The sequence below is a fragment of the Leucoraja erinacea genome, chromosome 31, assembly GCF_028641065.1.
Source record: "Leucoraja erinacea ecotype New England chromosome 31, Leri_hhj_1, whole genome shotgun sequence".
Classification (NCBI taxonomy): Eukaryota; Metazoa; Chordata; class Chondrichthyes; order Rajiformes; family Rajidae; genus Leucoraja; species Leucoraja erinaceus.
In genome coordinates this window covers 872,984-893,160 of record NC_073407.1, presented here as the reverse complement: position 1 = coordinate 893,160, position 20,177 = coordinate 872,984, and the positions used below count along the sequence as shown (strand labels likewise).

At 45.7% G+C, this 20,177-nt stretch overlaps 1 protein-coding gene across 2 annotated transcripts in view; it reads left to right on the top strand.

The window, feature by feature from the left end:
• The window catches only part of LOC129711817 (syntaxin-binding protein 1), a 107,522-nt gene extending 88,726 nt beyond the window's left edge, over positions 1-18,796 (top strand). The window contains exons 14-20 of one of the 2 annotated variants that reach the window (XM_055659751.1): positions 1,965-2,103; positions 4,080-4,189; positions 6,136-6,237; positions 8,861-8,946; positions 14,791-14,945; positions 15,494-15,619; positions 17,531-18,796. In XM_055659751.1, coding sequence (XP_055515726.1) covers positions 1,965-2,103; positions 4,080-4,189; positions 6,136-6,237; positions 8,861-8,946; positions 14,791-14,945; positions 15,494-15,603 — 702 coding nt within the window. In that variant the 3' untranslated portion in view covers positions 15,604-15,619; positions 17,531-18,796. The remainder of the gene's footprint in view (positions 1-1,964; positions 2,104-4,079; positions 4,190-6,135; positions 6,238-8,860; positions 8,947-14,790; positions 14,946-15,493; positions 15,620-17,530) is intronic. The other variant, XM_055659752.1, reaches the window with a different exon arrangement.
• The last annotated feature ends 1,381 nt before the right edge of the window (positions 18,797-20,177 follow it).

Sequence of the window (20,177 nt, the reverse complement as noted above, 5' to 3'; positions counted from 1 at the left end):
AAGATTGTTCCCGATGTTGGGGAAGTTCAGAACAAGGGGTCACAGTTTAAGGATAAGTGGGAAGTCTTTTAGGACCGAGATGAGAAAAACATTTTTCACACAGAGAGTGGTGAATCTGTGGAATTCTCTGCCACAGAAGGTAGTTGAGGCCAGTTCATTGGCTGTATTTAAGAGGGAGTTAGATGTGGCCCTTGTGGCTAAAGGGATCAGGGGGTATGGAGAGAAGGCAGGTACAGGATGTTGGATGATCAGCCATGATCATATTGAATGGCGGTGCAGGCTCGAAGGGCCGGATGGCCTACTCCTGCACCTATTTTCTATTTTTGTATGTTTCTAAACATAACTGTTGTATCTGCCTTTGTCACCACTACTGGCTGTATGTTTCCACCGCAAACCACTCTCTGTGTTAAAAAACGCCCCACATATGTCCATTAAACTTTCCCCCTCTCACCTTATCCCTCTAGTGTTCAACATTCCTACCTTGGGGAAAAACATTCCAACTCTCTCTGCCTCTCATCATTGTACACACTTCTATCAAGTCTCCCCCTACCTCCAAAATTCCAGAGAAAACTATCCCAGTCTTCCCAACCTCTCGCTGTAGCTGAAACCCTCTAAACCAGGCAGCATTCTGGTAAACCTCCTCTGCACCCTCTCCAAAGCCTCTACATCCTTCCTGTAATGGGGTGACCAAAACTGCACGCCATAGTCCAAATGCGGACTAACCAGTGTCCTACAGAGCTGCATCATGGCATCCAGACTCTTACATTCAATGCCCCTCATAATGAAGATGAGCATATCATACGCCACGCCATCTACTTCTGCTGCCACCTTCAGTCAGTTGTGAACTTGGAATCTAAGATCCCTCTGCACATCAATGGTGTAAAAGGTCTTGCAATTAACTGTATGCTCTCCCCTTACATTCAACCTTCTAAACGTCCCACTTGCCAAAGAAATAGCCAGCCCCTGGTCTAAATTCATAAACCATTTATAGTTGAGCAGATTGGGACATAGACTCAGTGAGTTCTCGAGCTATTCAGAGGCCACTGAGTCCATGCTGACCATCGATCTCCCACTCACACAAGTACTATGCTCTCCCACTTTCTCAATCACACACTAGGGTCAACTAATCTACAATGTAGCGTATCTGTAGCATGCGGGAGGAAACCTACGCAGTCACAGGGACAAGATGCAAACTTTGGGGAAGATTGCAAAATGGAACAAGCTGAAAGATTCCAATGTGTCATTGAGGTCTGCAGCTTGTGTAGGAATGAACTGCAGTTGCCAAGATACACTGAAGATAGACACCTTGCTGCCCTGGTCCTCCTCCACTGTCAGAGTGAGGCCCAACCCAAATTGGGGGAATAATACGTCATATTTTGCATGGGAAGTGTTATGAATATTGGCTGCTCTAACTTCAAGTAACCCTTGCTTTCCCCTTCTCTCTGGCCCTCCCCCCTCCGTCATTCTCCAACTATGCAGGAAAGAACTGCAAATGTTGGTTTAAACCAAAGATAGACACAAAAAGCTGCAGTAACTCAACGGCCAGGCAGCATCGAACTCTCCAACTAGTTCCACTGTCCTCCTGATTAAATGTTACTGCTTGTATGCCTCATTGTCACCTCCCCCTCTGCAAACAATGAACCAGTCGACATTCCCTTGATCTGTGTTGCCATACCTTACCCTTCCATTTCCCCATGTCTCCGTCTCCCCTGACTCTCAGTTTGAAGAATGGTCTCGATCCGAAACGTCGCCCATTCCTTCTCTCCAGCATATTGTGGTGAAGATCTGAAGCTTGTTGCCTGAAAATGTGGTGGATGCAAGTTGAATTGTGGTTTACAAAGTGACCTGGGTAAACGTGTGGGGGGCTGTGCGGGGCTACGGGAAATGGGATTGGCAACAATTGATTCTTCAGTGCAAGGTGATTCTATGATCATAAAGTGGTGCATTTGTCAATTTGTTGTTAGGATTTAGCCATGGGAACTGATGCCGAAGGAGAGAAGATCAAAGATCCAATGCGAGCCATTGTCCCCATTCTGCTGGACAATAATGTCACAACTTACGATAAAATCCGCATCATCCTTCTCTACATCTTCCTGAAGAACGGTGAGTGAGAAACATTAATATACAGGTCTGCAAACTCAACCCTGACAATGGTGGCACGGTGGTGCAGCGGTAGAGTTGTTACCCTACAGCACCAGAGATCCGGATTCCATCCTGACTACGGGTGCTGTCTGTACGGAGTTTGTACGTTCTCCCCATGACCTTCCTGAAACATCACCCATTCCTTCTCTCCAGAGATGCTGCCTGACCCGCTGAGTTACTCCAGCATTTTGTGTCTATCTTCTATTTGGTCACGTCATGTTTAATGATTATCTAACTTTTCTAGAATATTAATGACTAAATTAGAATTATCTGTTGTTTCACATATTCTTTATGTGAAAAATGTGATTTCTGAGGATCCTCCCTGTGCCCCCATCAAACTGGTGCTGCAAGATCAGTAATCTGTTGCCACACTGGTTCCCTCTGTTCTACAACACTACCCAAGGCCCTGCCATTCACTGTGAACACCCTGCCCTGATTTGACCACAAAATGCATCATAATGCATCACACTTATCTGCATTAAACTCCATTAGCCATTCCTCGGCCCACTTGACCAGCTGATTAAGATTCTGCTGCAATTTTTCATAACCGTCTATGATAGCACCCACATTAGTGCCATCTGCAAACTTACTAATCAAGCCTTGTACAGGTTGGTGCAAACCACAAACAGCAATGGGCCCGGCACTGATCCCTGGGGCGTGTACACCACTAGTCACAGGCCTCCAGTCCAAAAAACAACCTCACACCATCAGCTGCTTCCTTCCATGAAGCCAATCTTCTATCCAGTTGGCTAGCTCTCCCGCATCCCATGCGATCTACACTTCCAGAGCAGCGTACCACGCCAAACCTTATATCAATGTCTTACTGAAGTCCATACAGACAACGTCCATGGCTTTGAACCTCATATACCATTGTGGTTACCTCTTCAAAAACCTCAATCAAATTTGTAAGATGTGATCTCCCACACACAAAACCATGCTGACCATCCCTAATTAGTCCCTGTCTATCTAAAATGAAGACAGGCAGCATCTCTGGAGAAAAGGAATCAGTTATACGGACAGTGAATCTAGTATGATGACTAGCGAGGGGAGGGACGGTGAGAAAGGGGATGCAAGGATTACTTGAAGTTAGGGAGATCAATATTCATACCACTGTGTTGTAAGCTGCCCAAGTAACTTATCCCTTAGAATATTCCCTGTATGTTGATGTTGGATTTTATTTTACACGGATGGCACGGTGGTGCAGCGGTAGAGTTGATGCCTCACAGCGCCAGTGATCCGGGTTCGATCCTGACTACGGGTGCTGTCTGTGTGGAGTTTGTACGTTCTCCCCGTGACCGGCGAGGGTTTTCTCCATGAGCCCCAGTTTCCTCACTCACTCCAAACACGTACAGGTTTGTAGGTTAATTGGCTTTGGTAAAGTTGTAAATTGTCCCTAGTGTATGTGTAGGATTGTGTCAGTGTACGGGGATCGCTGGTCGGCACGGACTCAGTGGGCTGAAGGGCCTGTTTCCATGCTGTATCCCCTGACTAAACTAAAATGAAGGAACTGCAGATGCTGGTTTAGACTGAAGATAGACACAAAAAGCTGGAGTAACTCAGCGGGACAGTTGTGATGGCGGCCACAGAGAATAAAGTGAAGTTTGTGGATGGGGATTGGATGTTTCATCAGAAAGTTGGCTGTTCTACTCCACTGCCAGGTATCTGCAGCATGTCCTGGTTTCATTTCAGATTCCCAGCATCTGCTGCGTTTGTGTTTGTCTGCTTGGCAGTGCGGGGTGGGGTGGGGGTGACGGGACGGGATTAGAACAAGTCCTGAACTCCTCACACATCCTCTGACTGATGAGTGAGCGGTGAAGGTGGAAGATCTCTGTGCATGTGCACCAGGTTCAGGCATTCTACAGCATTAAGCACTAAGCATTGCAAAGTTATTGTGGAATAATCAATTGTATCACATATTCTTTCTGCTTGTGAACCAGGGATCACTGAGGAGAACCTGAACAAGCTGATCCAGCACGCCCAGATACCACCAGAGGACAGCGAGATCATCAACAACATGGCTCACCTGGGCATCCCCATTGTCACTGATGTACGGGCATCTACTACCGCCAACCCTCACACGGGCACCAGCTGGCACATGAGTGATTCAAGACAGAGTTAGAATTAACACTTAGGGTTAATGGAATCAAGGGATATGAGGAGAAAGCAGGAATGGCTACTGATTTTAGATGATCAGCCATGATCATATAGAATGGCTTGAAGGGCTGAATGCACCTATTTTCTATGTTTCTATGAGTTTACCGATTGTCCAGCTTTTTCTAGACCATTAAGCACCAAGGATTGCAACGTTATTGTAGAAATATCAATTGTATCCCATATGCGTTGAGATTTTTAAGTGTGAGAAATGTGATTTCTGATGATCTTCCCTACACCCTCATCAGCCCCCACCCCCCACCCCCCCACCCCCACCCCCCCCCCCACCCCCCCCCACACACCCCCACACCCCCCCCCCACCCCCCACCCCCCCCCCCCACACCCCCACCTCCCCCCCACCCCCCATCCCCCCACCCCCACCCCCCACCCCACCCCCCATCCCCCACCCCCCATCCCCCACCCCCCCCCACCCCACCTCTACCCCCCAGAAAGGACATGTTGAGAGAATGGTTATCATTGTGTCATTCCTAACTATCACTGTATGTCATGTTGTCACTTGCGGGCGGAGCACCAAGGCAAATTCCTTGTATGTGACTACTTGACAAATAAACATATTCATTCATTCGTTCATTCATCAATAAGATCAAAGGATACAAATGTCAGGAGATTACTTTAAACATGAGGGGCAGCATGGTGGCGCAGTGGTAGAGGTGCTGCCTTACAGCACCAGACAGCTGCATTTGATCCTGACTATGGGTGCTGTCTGTACGGAGTTTGTACGTTCCCCCGTCACTGCGTGGGTTTTCTCCGGGCGCTCCGGTTTCCTCCCACACTCAAAGACGTGTAGATTTGTAGATTGTAGACAAAACTGCTAGAGAAACTCTGCGGGTGCGGCAATATATATGGAGTGAAGGAAATAGGCAATATTTCGGGCCAAAACCCTTCTTCAGAGTGATTTGTAGATGAATTGGCTTCTGTAACTTGTCGCTGGTGTGTAGGATAGAACTAGTCAACAACTTGGAGTAAAATCAGAACTTAAAACCAAAACTGAAATCCTTAAAGAAAGGAAGAGAATGGAAAAAAAAAATAGATTCCTGCAACGTGGAGGAATGAAAAAGGATGACAGATGGCGCAATGAGCTAAGTGTTCGGCTGGCGACCGGAAGGTAGCCGGTTCGAATCCCGCTTGGAGTGCATACTGTCGTTGTGTCCTTGGGGCAAGACACTTCACCCACCTTTGCCTGTGTGTAAATGTAATGTAATTATGCGAAGCACTTTGGGGTCAATGCAAGTTGACTAAAAATGTGCTATATAAATAAGATTATTAATTATTAATATTAATTAGTGTGCATGGGTGGTCGCTGGTTGGCACGGACTTACGACCACCATCTGGGGTGCACGTTTGAGGAAATACCTGAGATTTAGAAAGGTTGTTGTAATATTCATTCATTTTATGAGTAAATCTTTAAATGTCACCAGTTTTGATTAGTTTAGAGAGATAGCAGGGAAACAGGCTCTTTTGTCCCACCGAGTCAGAGCTGACCAGCAATCCCTGCACATTAACACCATCCTACACACACTGGAGACAATTGACAAGTTACAATTGTACCAAAGCCAATTAACCTACAAACCTGCACGAATTTGGAGCGTGGAAAGAATCCGGTGCATCTGGAGAAACCCACGCAGGTCACAGAACTCGACCACTGCGCCACCACAATATTTTGATAAAGCTTGATATAGTTTGATAAAGTTTTTTAAGAAGTCCTCAAGGAGCGTTCCCCCTTTATCACTCATTCAGCACTGGAGAAGGTACAGAGGTGTAATGTTAGATACATGGGTATTTACAACCACTAAGTGTTCTTATTGTGTTCTTGTTGTTCAGTCAACTCTGCGCCGCAGGAACAAGCCAGAACGCAAAGAGCGTATCAGTGAACAGACCTATCAGCTGTCCCGATGGACACCTCTCATCAAAGACATCATGGAGGTGAGTGCCCTTCTATTGACTCGGGCAATGAAGGGAACAACGTGAGGGCTCCGGGAAATCTCCAACCTGCTCATCACAGTCCAGTGCTGGCAGCCACAATGATCGACTCATACTTTATTGTCACGTGTACTTGCTACACTGAGATTCTTTGTTTGCAATCAGCACGAGTATGCAAAGAGTCACTATCTAAAGGGCGCTGACAAAACTACAAATGTATTCAATCTAGTCCCTCTTCCTTCTCCCCCCCCTCCAGCCCCCCTTTGTTCTTGGCACCCCCCACCACCAACTCCAGGTCCCTGCTTGATCTTGGCGCCCCCCCATGCCGGGTCCCTCCTTGTTCCCGGTGGTCCGTCCTTCACTGACTGTCGGCATGCATGTGGGCCACGGCTCTCCGACGACCCTCCACACTCACTCACCAATGTCCCTGCTCGCTCGCCGACGTCTCTCCTCTCCTCGCCCTGTCACCCGCCGGGCCGCGCCGGACCAAGAACGCCGCACGCCGCTCACCGGGAACTCCTTCTCGTTGGTTCTGAAGAGGAATAATGTTCCACATTGGAACAATGGGAAGTGGCAGAGCATTGCTCGGATCAGAATCAGTTTGTGTATGAATGATCCAACGGACAGGAAGAGCATCAAACAGTCTGTATTATCGCAGAATCGAAGATCTATTCAGCACTAAGGCACATTGTACATGGTATTGAAGAGGAGATATATTCTCATACTGGGTTAAAGTCTGTGATTCGGGTAAAAGTCACAAGATGCAACGCTTCCGTTTCTGAAGTAAATATGAAAATGTGTCAGGGGTTATGGGGGGGGGGGGGGGGGGGGGGGCGTGAACAAAGAGCGACCCGCCAAGATCAAGCAGGGACCTGGACCTGGAGTTGGTGGGGGGGGGGGGGGGGGGGGGGGTGCCACGAACAAAGGGGGGCTGGAGGGGGGGGGGAGAAGGAGAGAGGAGTGTGGAGAGGATGCTTCCATTAGTGGGAGAGTCGAGGACCAGAGGCCATAACCTCAGAACAAAAGGACGTACCTTTAGAAAGGAGATAAGAAGGCATTTATTTAATCAGAGGGTGGTGAATCTGTGGAATTCATTGCCATAAAAGGCTGTGGAGGATGTCAATGGATATTTTTAAGGCGGAGATTGACAGATTCTTGATTAGTTGGGGTTATGGGATGAAGGCAAGAAAAAGGGGTTGAGAGGGAAGGATTGAATGGTTGAAAGATTGAGTAGACCTGATGGGCTGAATGGCCTAATTCTGCTCCTAGAAGACATGAACTCATGAACATGAGACAGAGCCTGTACCTGGTTGAAAGCAAGATGATGAGATGTTTGCCAACCAAATCAATCGCATCCTCCCAAACAGAACCTTGAGCTTCAGAGCATCAGTCCCATTCCTCTGCCTAGAACAGTTCACCCGGAGAAAACCCACGAGGTCACAGGGAGAACGTACAAACTCCGGACAGACAGTACCCATAGTCAGCATCGGACCCGGGTCTCTGGCGCTGTAAGGCTGCAATACCGCTGCACCACCGTGCCGGTCTACATTGGTGTAGGAATTCCCCAAGGCAACAAGATCATTGAAGTAACCCGTTCATCCCCTCTCTCTCCGTCCCTCCCCCACCCAAGTCGCTGTACTAGTCTCTAAGTTGTATTGTTGAGTCTCATCGTCTCTACCTCATGTTCATCTTGCCCACAACTAACAATGGCCTGTTTCCTTTATCACCATTACTTTTTTGCATATCTTTCATTAATTTGTTCTATATCTCTCTACATCACCATCGATATCTCTCATTTCCCTTTCCCCTGACTCTTAGTCTGAAGCGAGGTCTTGTCCCAAACTACACCTATTCCTTCTCTCCAGAGATGCTGCCTGACACGCTGAGTTACTCCAGCGTTTTGTTTCGAAGCACATTACTGGTGCAGATACATTAAAGGCAATCCTGGGCTAACTGACACAACATTAAAGTGAGGCCTCCCACACAGCCATGCTTCATCCTCAATGTTTCGCTACAGCCAGCAGGCACTAGGTTTCTCCTGCAGCATTGGTTGATGCCACAACACCTCTTCCATTGAGGGCCATCAGTTTGTTAGCTTACATAGGACCCTCGACATAGAGGGCATGGTGGTGGGGGTACCGGCTCTTGGGCAGCACAGCGACTCAGCGGGCAGTGCCACTGTCTTACAGCACCAAAGACCCGGGTTCGATGCCGACTACGGGTGCTGTCTGTATGGAGTTTGTGCGTTCCCCCCGTGACTTGTGTGGGTTTTCCCCAAGAGCTCCGGTTTCCTCCCACACTCCAAAGTCGTACAGGTTTGTAGGTTAATTGGCGAGGTGAAATTGTAAATTGTCCCTGATGTGTGTAGGATAGTGTTAATATTCCGGGATTGCTGGTCGGCGCGGACTCGCTGGGCCGAAGGACCTATTTCTGCACTGTATCTCTACATGAAACTAAATATGTAACTAATTTGAGGTGCAAATAAATTGACTTATTCTAGAACACCATCTTCGGCTAAGAAATTGTAAGGTGGTAATTATGAATAGATTCTGAGCCCAATAATCCATGGGCAAGATGCCAGTTGTTCATTGTTTCTGCTCAGAGTCTCTGATGATTTCTCCTGCAGGATGCCATTGATGACAAATTGGACACCAAACACTACCCGTACATCTCTGCCCGTTCCACCGCGTCCTTCAGCGCCACGGCAGTCAGGTACGGTCTCCCTCACACGTTCCACGTGCTTGTTAGTCCTGGTCGATCAGGAAATGTTTCCAGTTGGAGAGAATATTGTGTTTAGCCTGTACCCTGAATCTGGCTTCATGTGGGACCCAGTTGCCCTCTTAATTACAGCTCAGATAGAAACAGACTCAAAGAACATCACAACACAAAATGCTGGAGTAACTCAACGGATCAGGCAGCATCTCTGGAGAGAAGTAATAGGTGACGTTTTGAGTCAAGTCCTATCTTCAGACCCGAAAAATCACCAATTTCTTTTCTCTTGAGATGCTGCCTGACCCGCTGAGTTACTCCAGCATTTGGTGTCTATCGTTGGTGTAAACCACCATCTGCAGTTCCTTCCTACACAAAGAATATCTTATAGAGCATTGGTGAGTTTCTCAAACATCAGTTTATTTAAGGCCTTAACAGTGCTCACTGAAAATCACTCTGAGAGAACCCAAAGTGTTTCAAATATTCACAGCACACGCAGTATTTTTATATTCCCAAATGCAACACAAAGATTACATGTGGATTTTACACCTTTGAAACAAATTACTATTCATCAATGTTTAACCTGTTTGCACGTTCTTGCTGTGACAATGCGGGTTTACTCTGGGTGCTGGCCTGTTCCATGTGGAAGTGACATTTGTTGCCTCCCCTAAAATAAGTTCCCTTCACTATGTTGCCACCTTTTCTCACCGTGCTTTCTCAGTACGTAAGCTCTTGGGGCCCCCTCACACCATTCACACAATCTCCTCAAGTACATACACATCGAGGAATTCATTCACACCCGTAACTCTTTGATAGACCAGAATGCTGGGAGACGTTGTTCATGCAAACGCATACATTGAAACAACCCCACAGCCACTCAAGACTCTTAGCAGCTTCCAATAACAATTGTGAGACATCCTTGTCCCTTCCTCGGTTGCTAACAGAGTGAACTACATACCATAGCAAAATGACTTGGTTTTCCACAAATAAAACACACACCCTCTGCTTTCTCTTCCTTCAATGTTCCCTTATTTCTCCACACTGCTACTAACACCTGAGCCTCCTTTACCTCTGCTAACATCCCAAAATACCTGTGTCTATTTGTTCCCCTTAAAGCCAAGCACTTAATTTAAAATCTCTTTTTCTAAGGCTGTCAAATGTTCCAAAGGCAGTCTGAAGAAGGGTCTCCACCCACAACGTCACCTATTCCTTTTCTCCAGAGATGCTGCCTGACCCGCTGAGTTACTCCAGCGTTTTGTGTCGATCAAAGGTTCCTCATAGTCTGTCAATCACCCTGTTGTTCTGGCTACTGTCCCAGTTGGAGCTGCTCGGACTAGGGACGGGTTAGTCCATTGTCCTCATTCAACCAATATCTATCAGCTTCATCGTTCCCCAGCCAGCCTCATCTTTGTCTATTGGCGGGTCGGTAGGCAGCAGAGCCAACAACATGGTTTCTTATGTTCCAGAGATGCTGCCTGGTCCGCTGAGTTACCCCGGTATTTTGTGTCTATGTTCCTGGTTCTGTGCGCACTCTACTGCTGCTGACGTTTCCCACATCTGAGAGTATAATTATTCCTGTCACATATTCACCTTTGTTTTCTTTACCCCTGGCAACAAACTATTTTGCTCAGTGAGAGCTGCTTCCAAATCTTACCTTTAATGATAAACAAAAAAAAAATGTTTTAATTATGATCCACTATACTTTGTACTATAGATTCCTGTGCCCCCGTTTGATGTTAGCGCTTTTCCTATTAGTAGCTATCACCAGTACATCGACTGCCCCACTGATATCACGTGTTATTTTAAACCAGCTTCAACTTTCTCCCCAACACAAGTTGCCCTTTTTTTTACACAAATAAATGAATTCAACGATTAACAATAATAACATTTACAAACAAAAAGGTTTGATGGCACCCACCACCAAATACAACATGACCAAAAATCTTCATACTAAATATTAAATGACCATATTACAATCCTAGTCCAGGACGCTGTCAACCCCTGCAGTGCCCAGCGGTCCCGGAACCCCCCCATGGTGCCAGTGGTCATATTCGAGGGACACCCTGGCGCGGACGTAACGGAGGAAAAGAGGCAGGCAGGAGGCTCGGGCAGAGACCTCTTCCGCCTGGCGTCGTGACCCAGGAATGGACAGCCTGGCCAGGCCCAGGAGCAATCCAACCAGGACATCCTCTGCTCTACCCACTCCCCTATGCACTGGGTGCCCAAAGATGAGGATAGACGGACTGAAGTGTAGCCAGAAAGCGATGAGCAGCCCCTCGCGTCTCACCTCACTGGACCAGTACCTGTCGACTTCCACATCTCATCATGACTGTCCTTGCGTCTTATGTATTTCATCGCATTAGTACATATCGTCTTACGTCACCCTGTTTGTACATAACGTCCTAACCCTTAACTGATCTGATCCAGAAAAGTCACCACATTTACTCCTTCCTCTACTTTATACTCTTGGTGCCACAACTTACGGTTCCCGACAACAAGATGGGATCTACTCCTAACACACTCAGCCCATTAGGAAGCACATTGTTGACGATCGCCCTGAGTGGTATGCTCCCGACTACGCCAATAGTTGGAGGGAATGTTGTGTTTAACCTGTCCCCTGTATCTGGACAGGTTAAACACAACATCTCTCTCTGTCCCTCCCCCCATCCTAGTTCTCCAACAATGCAGGAAGGAAGTGCAGATAGACACAAAATGCTGGAGTAACTCAGCGGACCAGACACCATCTCTGGATAGAAGGAATGGATACCGTTTCTTCAGACTGAGAAGAGAGGGAAACTAGAGATAGAGAAGGGTAAGGTGTGAAAATGAGGCAGTCAAGGCATGAACAGTGCGCATTGGGAAACACTCTGAGAGGACCCAAAGTGTTTCAATGATTCACAGCACTCACAGCATTTTTAGATTCTTATGACACAATAGTTACATGTACATTGTTACACATTTGGAACAATTCATCATTGATTATTGTTGAACCTTCAATTTCCTGTCACATGTGGAATTTACACGATAAATCTATTTGTGGACTCCTCTAAGATAATGTCCCTTCACTATGTTGCCATCTTTTCCCATCTTGCTTTCCCAGTATGTAAGCTCTTGGGTTAAACCAATTACAAACCACTCTGTCAGTATATTCAAGGCCTGACCAGTGCATATTGTTGAGGCTAGTTTCAGGGTACAGGTTCTGTACAAAATTCCCTCCAACATTTCCTAAATCAGCATCACTTTTCCACAAATATCTCTAAATCCCATCGGTTTTCAAAAATACTCCCTTAAATATTCTCATCACTGGGCATCCAGCTGCCCTGCGAGCAAGTAGTTCCAAAGGTTGTTAACTGCCCATGCAAGGAGGTTTCTGATCCTAACTGGAGCTCTCCACTTGAAGCCACTACTCACAGAATTAGAGCTAATTAAACCCTGTCGTGACTGGGCAGAGAAATGCGAGGTGTTGCATTTAAAAAAGTCTAACATGGGCAGGACCTTCACAATGAATGGGAGAGCTCTGGGGATTGTTGTAGAGCAGAGGGATCTAGGACTGCAGGTGCATGGTTCCTTGAAGGTAGAGTCGCAGCTGGATATGATGGTCAACAAATCCTTTGACACATTGGCCTTCATCAGTCAGAGTATTGAATATAGACGATGGGAGGTCATGTTGCAGTTGTTTCAAATGTTGGTGAGACTGCATTTAGAGTATTGTGTTCAGTTCTAGGCACCATGTTACAGGAAAGATGTTGTCAAGCTGGAAAGGGTACAGAGAGGATTTACGAGGATGTTGCCAGGACTCGAGTGTCTGAGCTATAGGGAGAGGTTGAGTAGGCTGGGACTCTATTCCTTGGAGCCCAGGAGAATGAGGGGTGATCTTACAGAGGTGTATAAAATCATGAGAGGAATAGATTGGGTAGTTGCACAGTCTGATTTAATAGGATTCTGAGGGGTAACATTTTCACACAAAGGGTGTATGGAACGAGGTGACAGAGGAGGTAATCGAGGCAGAGACGATTGCAATGTTTAAGAAACAATCAGACAGGTACATGGATACGACGGGTTTAGAAGCATACAGGCCGAATGCAGGCAGGTCGGACAAGTGTGGTCACTGCATGTTGGTCATTATGGGCGTTGGGTCGAAGGGCGTGTTTCCACGCTGTATGACTATGACTCCAGGAAGTTTGTTCTGAAGGTTACCAGTTGCTGGTGTTTCCTGGATGTGTTTAGGCGGGTGTAGTTGTTTGATGTTTATTGCCAGACCTTTGTAGGAAGGATTATAGGAATTATAGGAAGGATGTCAACAAAATAGAGAGAGTACAGAGGAGATTTACTAGAATGTTGCCTGGGTTTCAGCAACTAAGTTACAGAGAAAGGTTGAACAAGTTAGGGCTTTATTCTTTGGAGCGCAGATGGTTAAGGGGGGACTTGATAGAGGTCTTTAAAATGATGAGAGGGATAGACGTGGATAAGCTTTTCCCACTGAGAATAGGGAAGATTCAAACAAGGGGACATGACTTGAGAATTAAGGGATAGAAGTTTAGGGGTAACATGAGGGTGAACTTCTTTACTCAGAGAGTGGTAGCTGTGTGGAATGAGCTTCCAGTGAAGGTGGTAGAGGCAGGTTCGTTTTTATCATTCAAAAATAAATTGGATAGTTATATGGACGGGAATGGAATGGAGGGTTATGGTCTGAGCGCAGGATGGGACTAGGGGAGTGTGTTCGGCACGGACTAGAAGGATCGAGATGGCCTGTTTCCGTGCTGTAATGGTTATATGGTTATATGGTTATATTATACGGTTTGGTCTTTTTTCAGCAAGTGAAGTATTTAACTTGAAAAATGATAGAAGACCAATTTCTGGCAAGCAATTCAACGCATGATTCTTCCATTCATTTGTCAATGGAATTCTCTGCCTCAGAGGGCGGTGGAGGCAGGTTCTCTGGATGCTTTTAAGAGAGAGCTAGACAGGGCTCTTAAAAATAGCGGAATCAGAGGATATGGGGAGAAGGCAGGAACGGGGTACTGATTGGGGATGATCAGCCATAATCACAGTGAATGGCAGTGCTGGCTCGAAGGGCCAAATGGCCTACTCCTGCACCTATTGTCTATTGTCTATTGTCAATATTCTTGCTGATTCTGTTTCAGGTGGGTGGTTCCACTCTCCACAAGGGAGACTTGTTGGAACGTCCACAGTGGCAGCTGTAACTGTAGCTGTAACCGGCCCGGTCATCCATCCCAGCACCAGCATTTGCACCCTTACATATCTGAAGTTGACTTCCCCGAGACCCTCTCCTTGTGGTTATCATAAGGGGAACACTGTAGGTCAAGGAGGAAGACACTGCAGACATCAAGTAAGAGGTGGTGAGAAAACAAAGAGGAGACCGCATTTAGAGTATTATTTAAGAAGGAACTGCAGATGCTGGAGCGATCGAAGGTAGACAAAAAATGCTGGAGAAACTCAGCGGGTGAGGCAGCATCTATGGAGAGAAGGAATAGGCGACGTTTCGGGTTGAGACCCTTCTTCAGACTGATCTGAATTTTGTTCTGTTCTGGGCACCATGTTATAGGAAAGAAGTTGTCAAGCTGGAAAGGGCGCAGAGAAAATTTCCGAGCATGTTGCCAGGACTGGAGGGTGTGAGCTACAGGGAGAGGTTGAACAGGCCAGGACTTTATTCCTTGGGGGGCAGGAGGATGAGGGGTGATCTTATAGAGGTGTATAAAATCATGAGAGGAATAGATCGGATAGACGCACAGAGTCGAGAACGGTTGGTGCGGACTCGGTGGGCTGAAGGGCCTGTTTCCGTGCTGTATTTCTAAACTAATGATTGGTCACCATTGTTTTGAGCAGTGCCCGCTATGGCCATTGGCATAAGAACAAAACCCCCGGAGAGTACAGAACAGGCCCCCGGCTCATCATCTTTGTGATCGGAGGCACCTCGTTCTCCGAGATGCGCTGTGCTTATGAGGTGACACAAGCCAATGGGAAGTGGGAGGTGCTAATAGGTAAGTATCACGAAGAAGCAACCATCCCTTTATTAACTGTGGTAAGTTAGTTTAAGTCAACTTCTCATTTTTTGCTTCATTTTAATCAAATTAACCACGGCTTTTCATTCTGCTTTGTGTTGTGTTTGAACCTTTGGATGATCAAATAAGCTCTGCCTTACTGCCTTGTACAACCGCTTGTATCTTGCTGTCCATATGTTGTGCTTTCCTCTGGAATGGTCTTTCCTGAGCTTATTGTTATTGGCTGGTGTTGGGCTGCGTTTTAGCCTGTTCTTTGAACACCATTCTTTTCTTCTGTTTCTAGCAGTGGTTATTCTTTGCCTTTGTACCAGATTATTTGGGTCCTTCCTTGTCTCTGGGTTATCTGCTCTGAAGCCTCGGCTGGTGAGCTGAGGTCTTCTAGCAGAGCACAGTTGCTTCAACTTTACCCGGTGGGGATGTGGCTCCTGCTCGGTGTCAGTTTGCATGTGTTTTACCCACTTGAGTTCCCCTCCCGAGGCTAACGTAGGCATTAATCAGCGTGCTAGCCAGCCTTTGTTCTCTCACAGGTTCCACCCACATTATAACTCCAACAAAATTCCTCATGGACTTGAGGCACCCGGACTTCAGGGAGTCCACTAGGGTCACCTTTGAGGATCAGGCTCCCAAAGAGGAGTGAACGTTGCCAATGAAAAGTAAAGACTCCATGAAGAAACTCTTCTCTTTCGAAGGGTTTTCTTTGTTTACTGAAATGTTTCGTTCACAACCGCATTCTTAAAACAACATCTTTTTGACTAATGAACTTGTACCACCGTAAGCAAAAGCTCTTCAATATTAATTTGAGAAATGATGATGCGTTTTGCTATTCTGAGTTTTCCACTCAACCCTTTGAACAGAGTTAACGTTTTTTCAAGCATTTTTCTCACCCACTAAATAGAAACTTTGGTCCCATCTGTTCAGTTCGAATGTAAAAAATTACTCAAAATAAGTTTCACAAACGCCATTTTCTGCAGAGAAATGCAACTCAAAGGGTTAATAAGACAAGTTCTTTATTTAAAAAGATCTTCCTTATAGTTAAAAGAAACAATCTGCGGCGAAAAGATTTCTAATGAAACGTAGCCCGTTGCAGCTTCTAGAACCTTCAGTTGACCTTCTCTCTGTAAGACAAGCAGATAGTCAAGCTGGGCAAAGATTAAAGTGCAATATCTCCTCGTCTTGTTCTTTGTCAATAATGTGGTGATCAGCAGCCCCTGGATCTCGATAACCTCACTGCCAGTTGTGCAGAGATTGGAGACATAAAATCCGCTAAAGACTGTCCAATCAATCACTTCCAGCTCATTGGGAATTGCGAGCAAATTTGGGCCCCATATCTGAGGAATGATGTGCTGGATCTGGAGAGGATCCAGAGGAGGTTTACAAGAATGATTCCAGGAATGAGTGGGTTAGCATATGATGAGCGTTTGACGGCACTGGGCCGCTACTCGCTGGAGTTTAGAAGGTTGAGGGCGACCTCATTGAAACTTACAGAATAATGAAAGGTATAGATAGAGTGGATGTGGAAAGAATGTTTCCACTGTTGGGACCAGAGGTCATAGCCTCAGAATTAAAGGGCGCTCTTTTAGAAAGTAGATTAAAAAAAGAATTTCTTTAGTTAAAGGGTGGTGAATCTGTGGGATTCATTGCCACAGAGGAATGTGGAGGCCCGCAATGGATAACTTTAAGATGGAGATTGATAGATTCTTGACGATTAGGAGTGTCTGGGGTATGGGGTTGAGAGGGAAAGATAGATCAGCCGTGAGTGAATGGCGGAGTAGACTCGATGGGCCAAATGGCATAATTCTACTCCTAGAATGTACGAACTTATGAACTCATGAATATTGCCGCTGGCATCTGTGGCCATGGATGGTCATTTCAAGTGGAGTAACTCAGCGGGTCAGGCAGCATCTCTGGAGAACATGGATAGGTGATGTATCGGCCCAGGGGAGATGAATACTGGAGGCATGAGAAGGTTCAGAAAAAATCAGAGCTGGCACCGATGACCAAGGAAAGGTGGAGCCCACAATGGTTCATTGTTGGCTGTGGAAGAGGTGATAACGAAGAGATATCTGGATGTGAACAGTGGAACTGGCAGGATGACTTGAGTGGGGGAGAGGCGGAGAGGGAGGGAATGCTTGAAGTTAGAGAAATTAATATTCATACCAGTGGGTTGTTACACTACCCCAAGCAAAATATGAGGTGCTGTTCCTCCAACTTCACACCTTACTTGCTCTTTGTATCCTTTCATCTCTAGTTTCCCTCTCCCCTGACTCTGTCTAAAGAAGGGTCTCAACCTGAAACGTCACCTATTCCTTTTCTCCAGAGATGCTGCCTGCCCAGCATTTGGTATCTATCTTCGCCAGCATCTGCAGTTCCTCTCTACACACATCAATTCTGAGTGTGCAAATACTAAACAAGACTTGTGGTTGCCAGGGGTTGCTGAAATTCTGTACCACCACGGAGAGAGATGGTGCATTTTAAAATTTGCGTTTAAAATTCACACTATTTCAGTTCATGATAGTAACCTGCATTTCCGCCTTTGTAACGTTTGTTGTGTCTCATAACCGCAGGGTCGACACATGTCCTCACTCCCCAGAAGTTACTGAACTCACTAAAGAAAATGAATAAGCCAGACGAGGAGGCCAGCAGTTAAGACGGAAGCTGTACGTGAAGGCTCTCACACACTCTTATACCCAAATGTTATCCTTCCCAGCAAGGAGAATGTTACTGTCTGTGAAGTTTTGGTGTTGCATCTTTGTAATTCAACATGTATGCATTGAGCTAAAAAAAATAAGGCTAGTGAACGTAATTGTTTAACAATGGATGCAACGTTTTGAAACAATTAAACAGCATTAAACTGTAATTACTACATCTTATACAGATGCTCTAAGTACTGCTAGGATGTGTCGATGTAGTTATGTTTGTTTATTTAGTGTACATTTTCATTAGTGGAGGAACTAATTGCATGATGTTAATCTTTAATAAGCAAACAGTGATTCTTGTGCCAGCAGCGACAGAATGGTGGACTATGAATGGGCTGTTTTTCATTCAGTCTGCCACTAAAGAACGTGTGCTTGATTATCTAACACGGGCCCAATGTCACCCTCAGTGTTCGCTGATCCTCCCATTCCCCCAGTTCTTCCCAATCTGCTTGGGACCAAGATTTATTGAAATCTCAGACTGATCCGAGATTATTGAGAGGTTTCAGATGAAAGGTGGTTTCAGATGAAAGCTGATGAACTCATTCCTCCACTAATTGTCAAAGAGAAGTATTGTTCCTCTTTTCCATGTGGTGTCAAAGTCATGCTTGCACAAGGAACCAATGTTATTTCAGTATTGTATTTAGCAAGATGCCGTTTTGTTGGTTAGTATCAAGGTGAAGCTAAGTCACTGAGATGTGTAATGTGTGCCCGCCCTCTGGTCCCGTAGAGTCTGGCCACTGGTGACAATGTCAAGTAGCTCCTTTCATTTCTGAGTGTCCGTGCCCTGTGTTTGTGTTGTTGCGTGATGCTGGCTTGTGGTTTATTGAGGAGGTATTACCTCCAGGCATTGCTGCATCTTCCATTTGTTGAAAGGCAAATTACCTTCCAGTCTCTGCTGGTTCATTGACCTGAGCAAAGGCTGCATGGTGCACTGACTGCTTTGTGATGCAAAACGCTTATTTTGCCATTGTATATGATCTGTGTTAAGTCATATTTATATTGAAGTTATTTATCTGAGAATTTAGTCTGCCTTGAACCCACATTCCTTTACAAATGAATCAGATTCTTCATTCAGTGTGTGCAAGCACAAAGTGTACTGAAACTGAACGGACAAATAAATGGAATCTGATGATATTGCTTGCAGATTTATTTGATGTTGTATCACTCCTGGTTTGCTGAATGACTGAGCTGCCTCACAGAATGAAGGACTTTGTCAGAGGGAGGCCCAGCACAAATTGGAGGAACAGCACCTCATATTTCGCTTGGGCAGCTTATACCCCAGTGATATCAATATTGATTTCTCTAACTTCAACTAATCCTTGCTTTCCCTCTCTCTCCATCCCTCCCCCACCTTAGTTCTCCCACTAGTCCTCATGATTAATTTTACTGTTTGTATGCCTCCTTATCACCTTCCCCTCAGCTAACAACGAACCCTTAGTCAGAGGGTGGTGAATCTGTGGAATTCTTTGCCACAGAAGGCTGTCGAGGCAAAGTCAGTGGATATATTTAAGGCAGAGATCGATAGATTCTTGATTAATACGGGTGTTAGAGGTTATGGGGAGAAGGCAGGAGAATGGGGATAGGAGGGAGAGATAGATCAGCCATGAATGGTGGAGTAGACTTGACGGGCCGAATGGCCTAATTTGATTCCTATCACATGACCATGTGGCCTTATCCTCATTGTCTACTTTGATCTGTCATTTTCAAACCTTACATTCTCTTTGTACCCTTCCATATCTCCAGTTTCCCTCTCCCCTGAAGCTCAGTCTGAAGAAAGGTCTCAACCATAAAACGTCACCCATTCCTTCACTCCAGAGATGCTGCCTGTCCCGCTGAGTTACTCCAGCACTTTGTGTCTATCTTTGAGAAACTTATAGTATTGCATTGTTGCAGCTTTGACAGAGTGGCCTGTCTGCAGTACACAGCCTCACAGCCAGTGTCTCTGAAACCACCTGCATCATGTCACCATGCCACAGGTCTACCAGGGTTCACTATGCTGCAGGAGGTGGTGGTGCACACTTCCTCCCACTGCATGCTGCATGCATTGCATGCCAGTCAAGATGCAACAATGCATCAGCCTCTCATCATTCTCCTTCCAGATAAACATCAGCAGCTTCAAGCTGATACCATCTGCTGGTGTAACGATAACAAAACAACAAGATAAAGGATGGACGTTAAAAATTGATTTGGATGTAAGATACATTTAAAACTAGAATAGTAAAATGTTAGACTTCACCAACAAGTTAAAACACTGTTTCTTGAGGCCAGTCTTTACATTCACATTTAATGTTATAGAATATTAGCATTTGCTAAAGTGTGAAACTTCACAAACAATTTACAAAATAGAATTAATAAATTAACAAAATAAATTACAAAATCAGTCTAAAGAAAGGTCTCGCCCCAAACGTCACCTATTCCTTCGCTCCATAGATGCTGCCTCACCCGCTGAGTTTCTCCAGCATTCTTGTCTACCTTTGATTTTTCCAGCATCTGCAGTTCTTTCTTATACAAAATA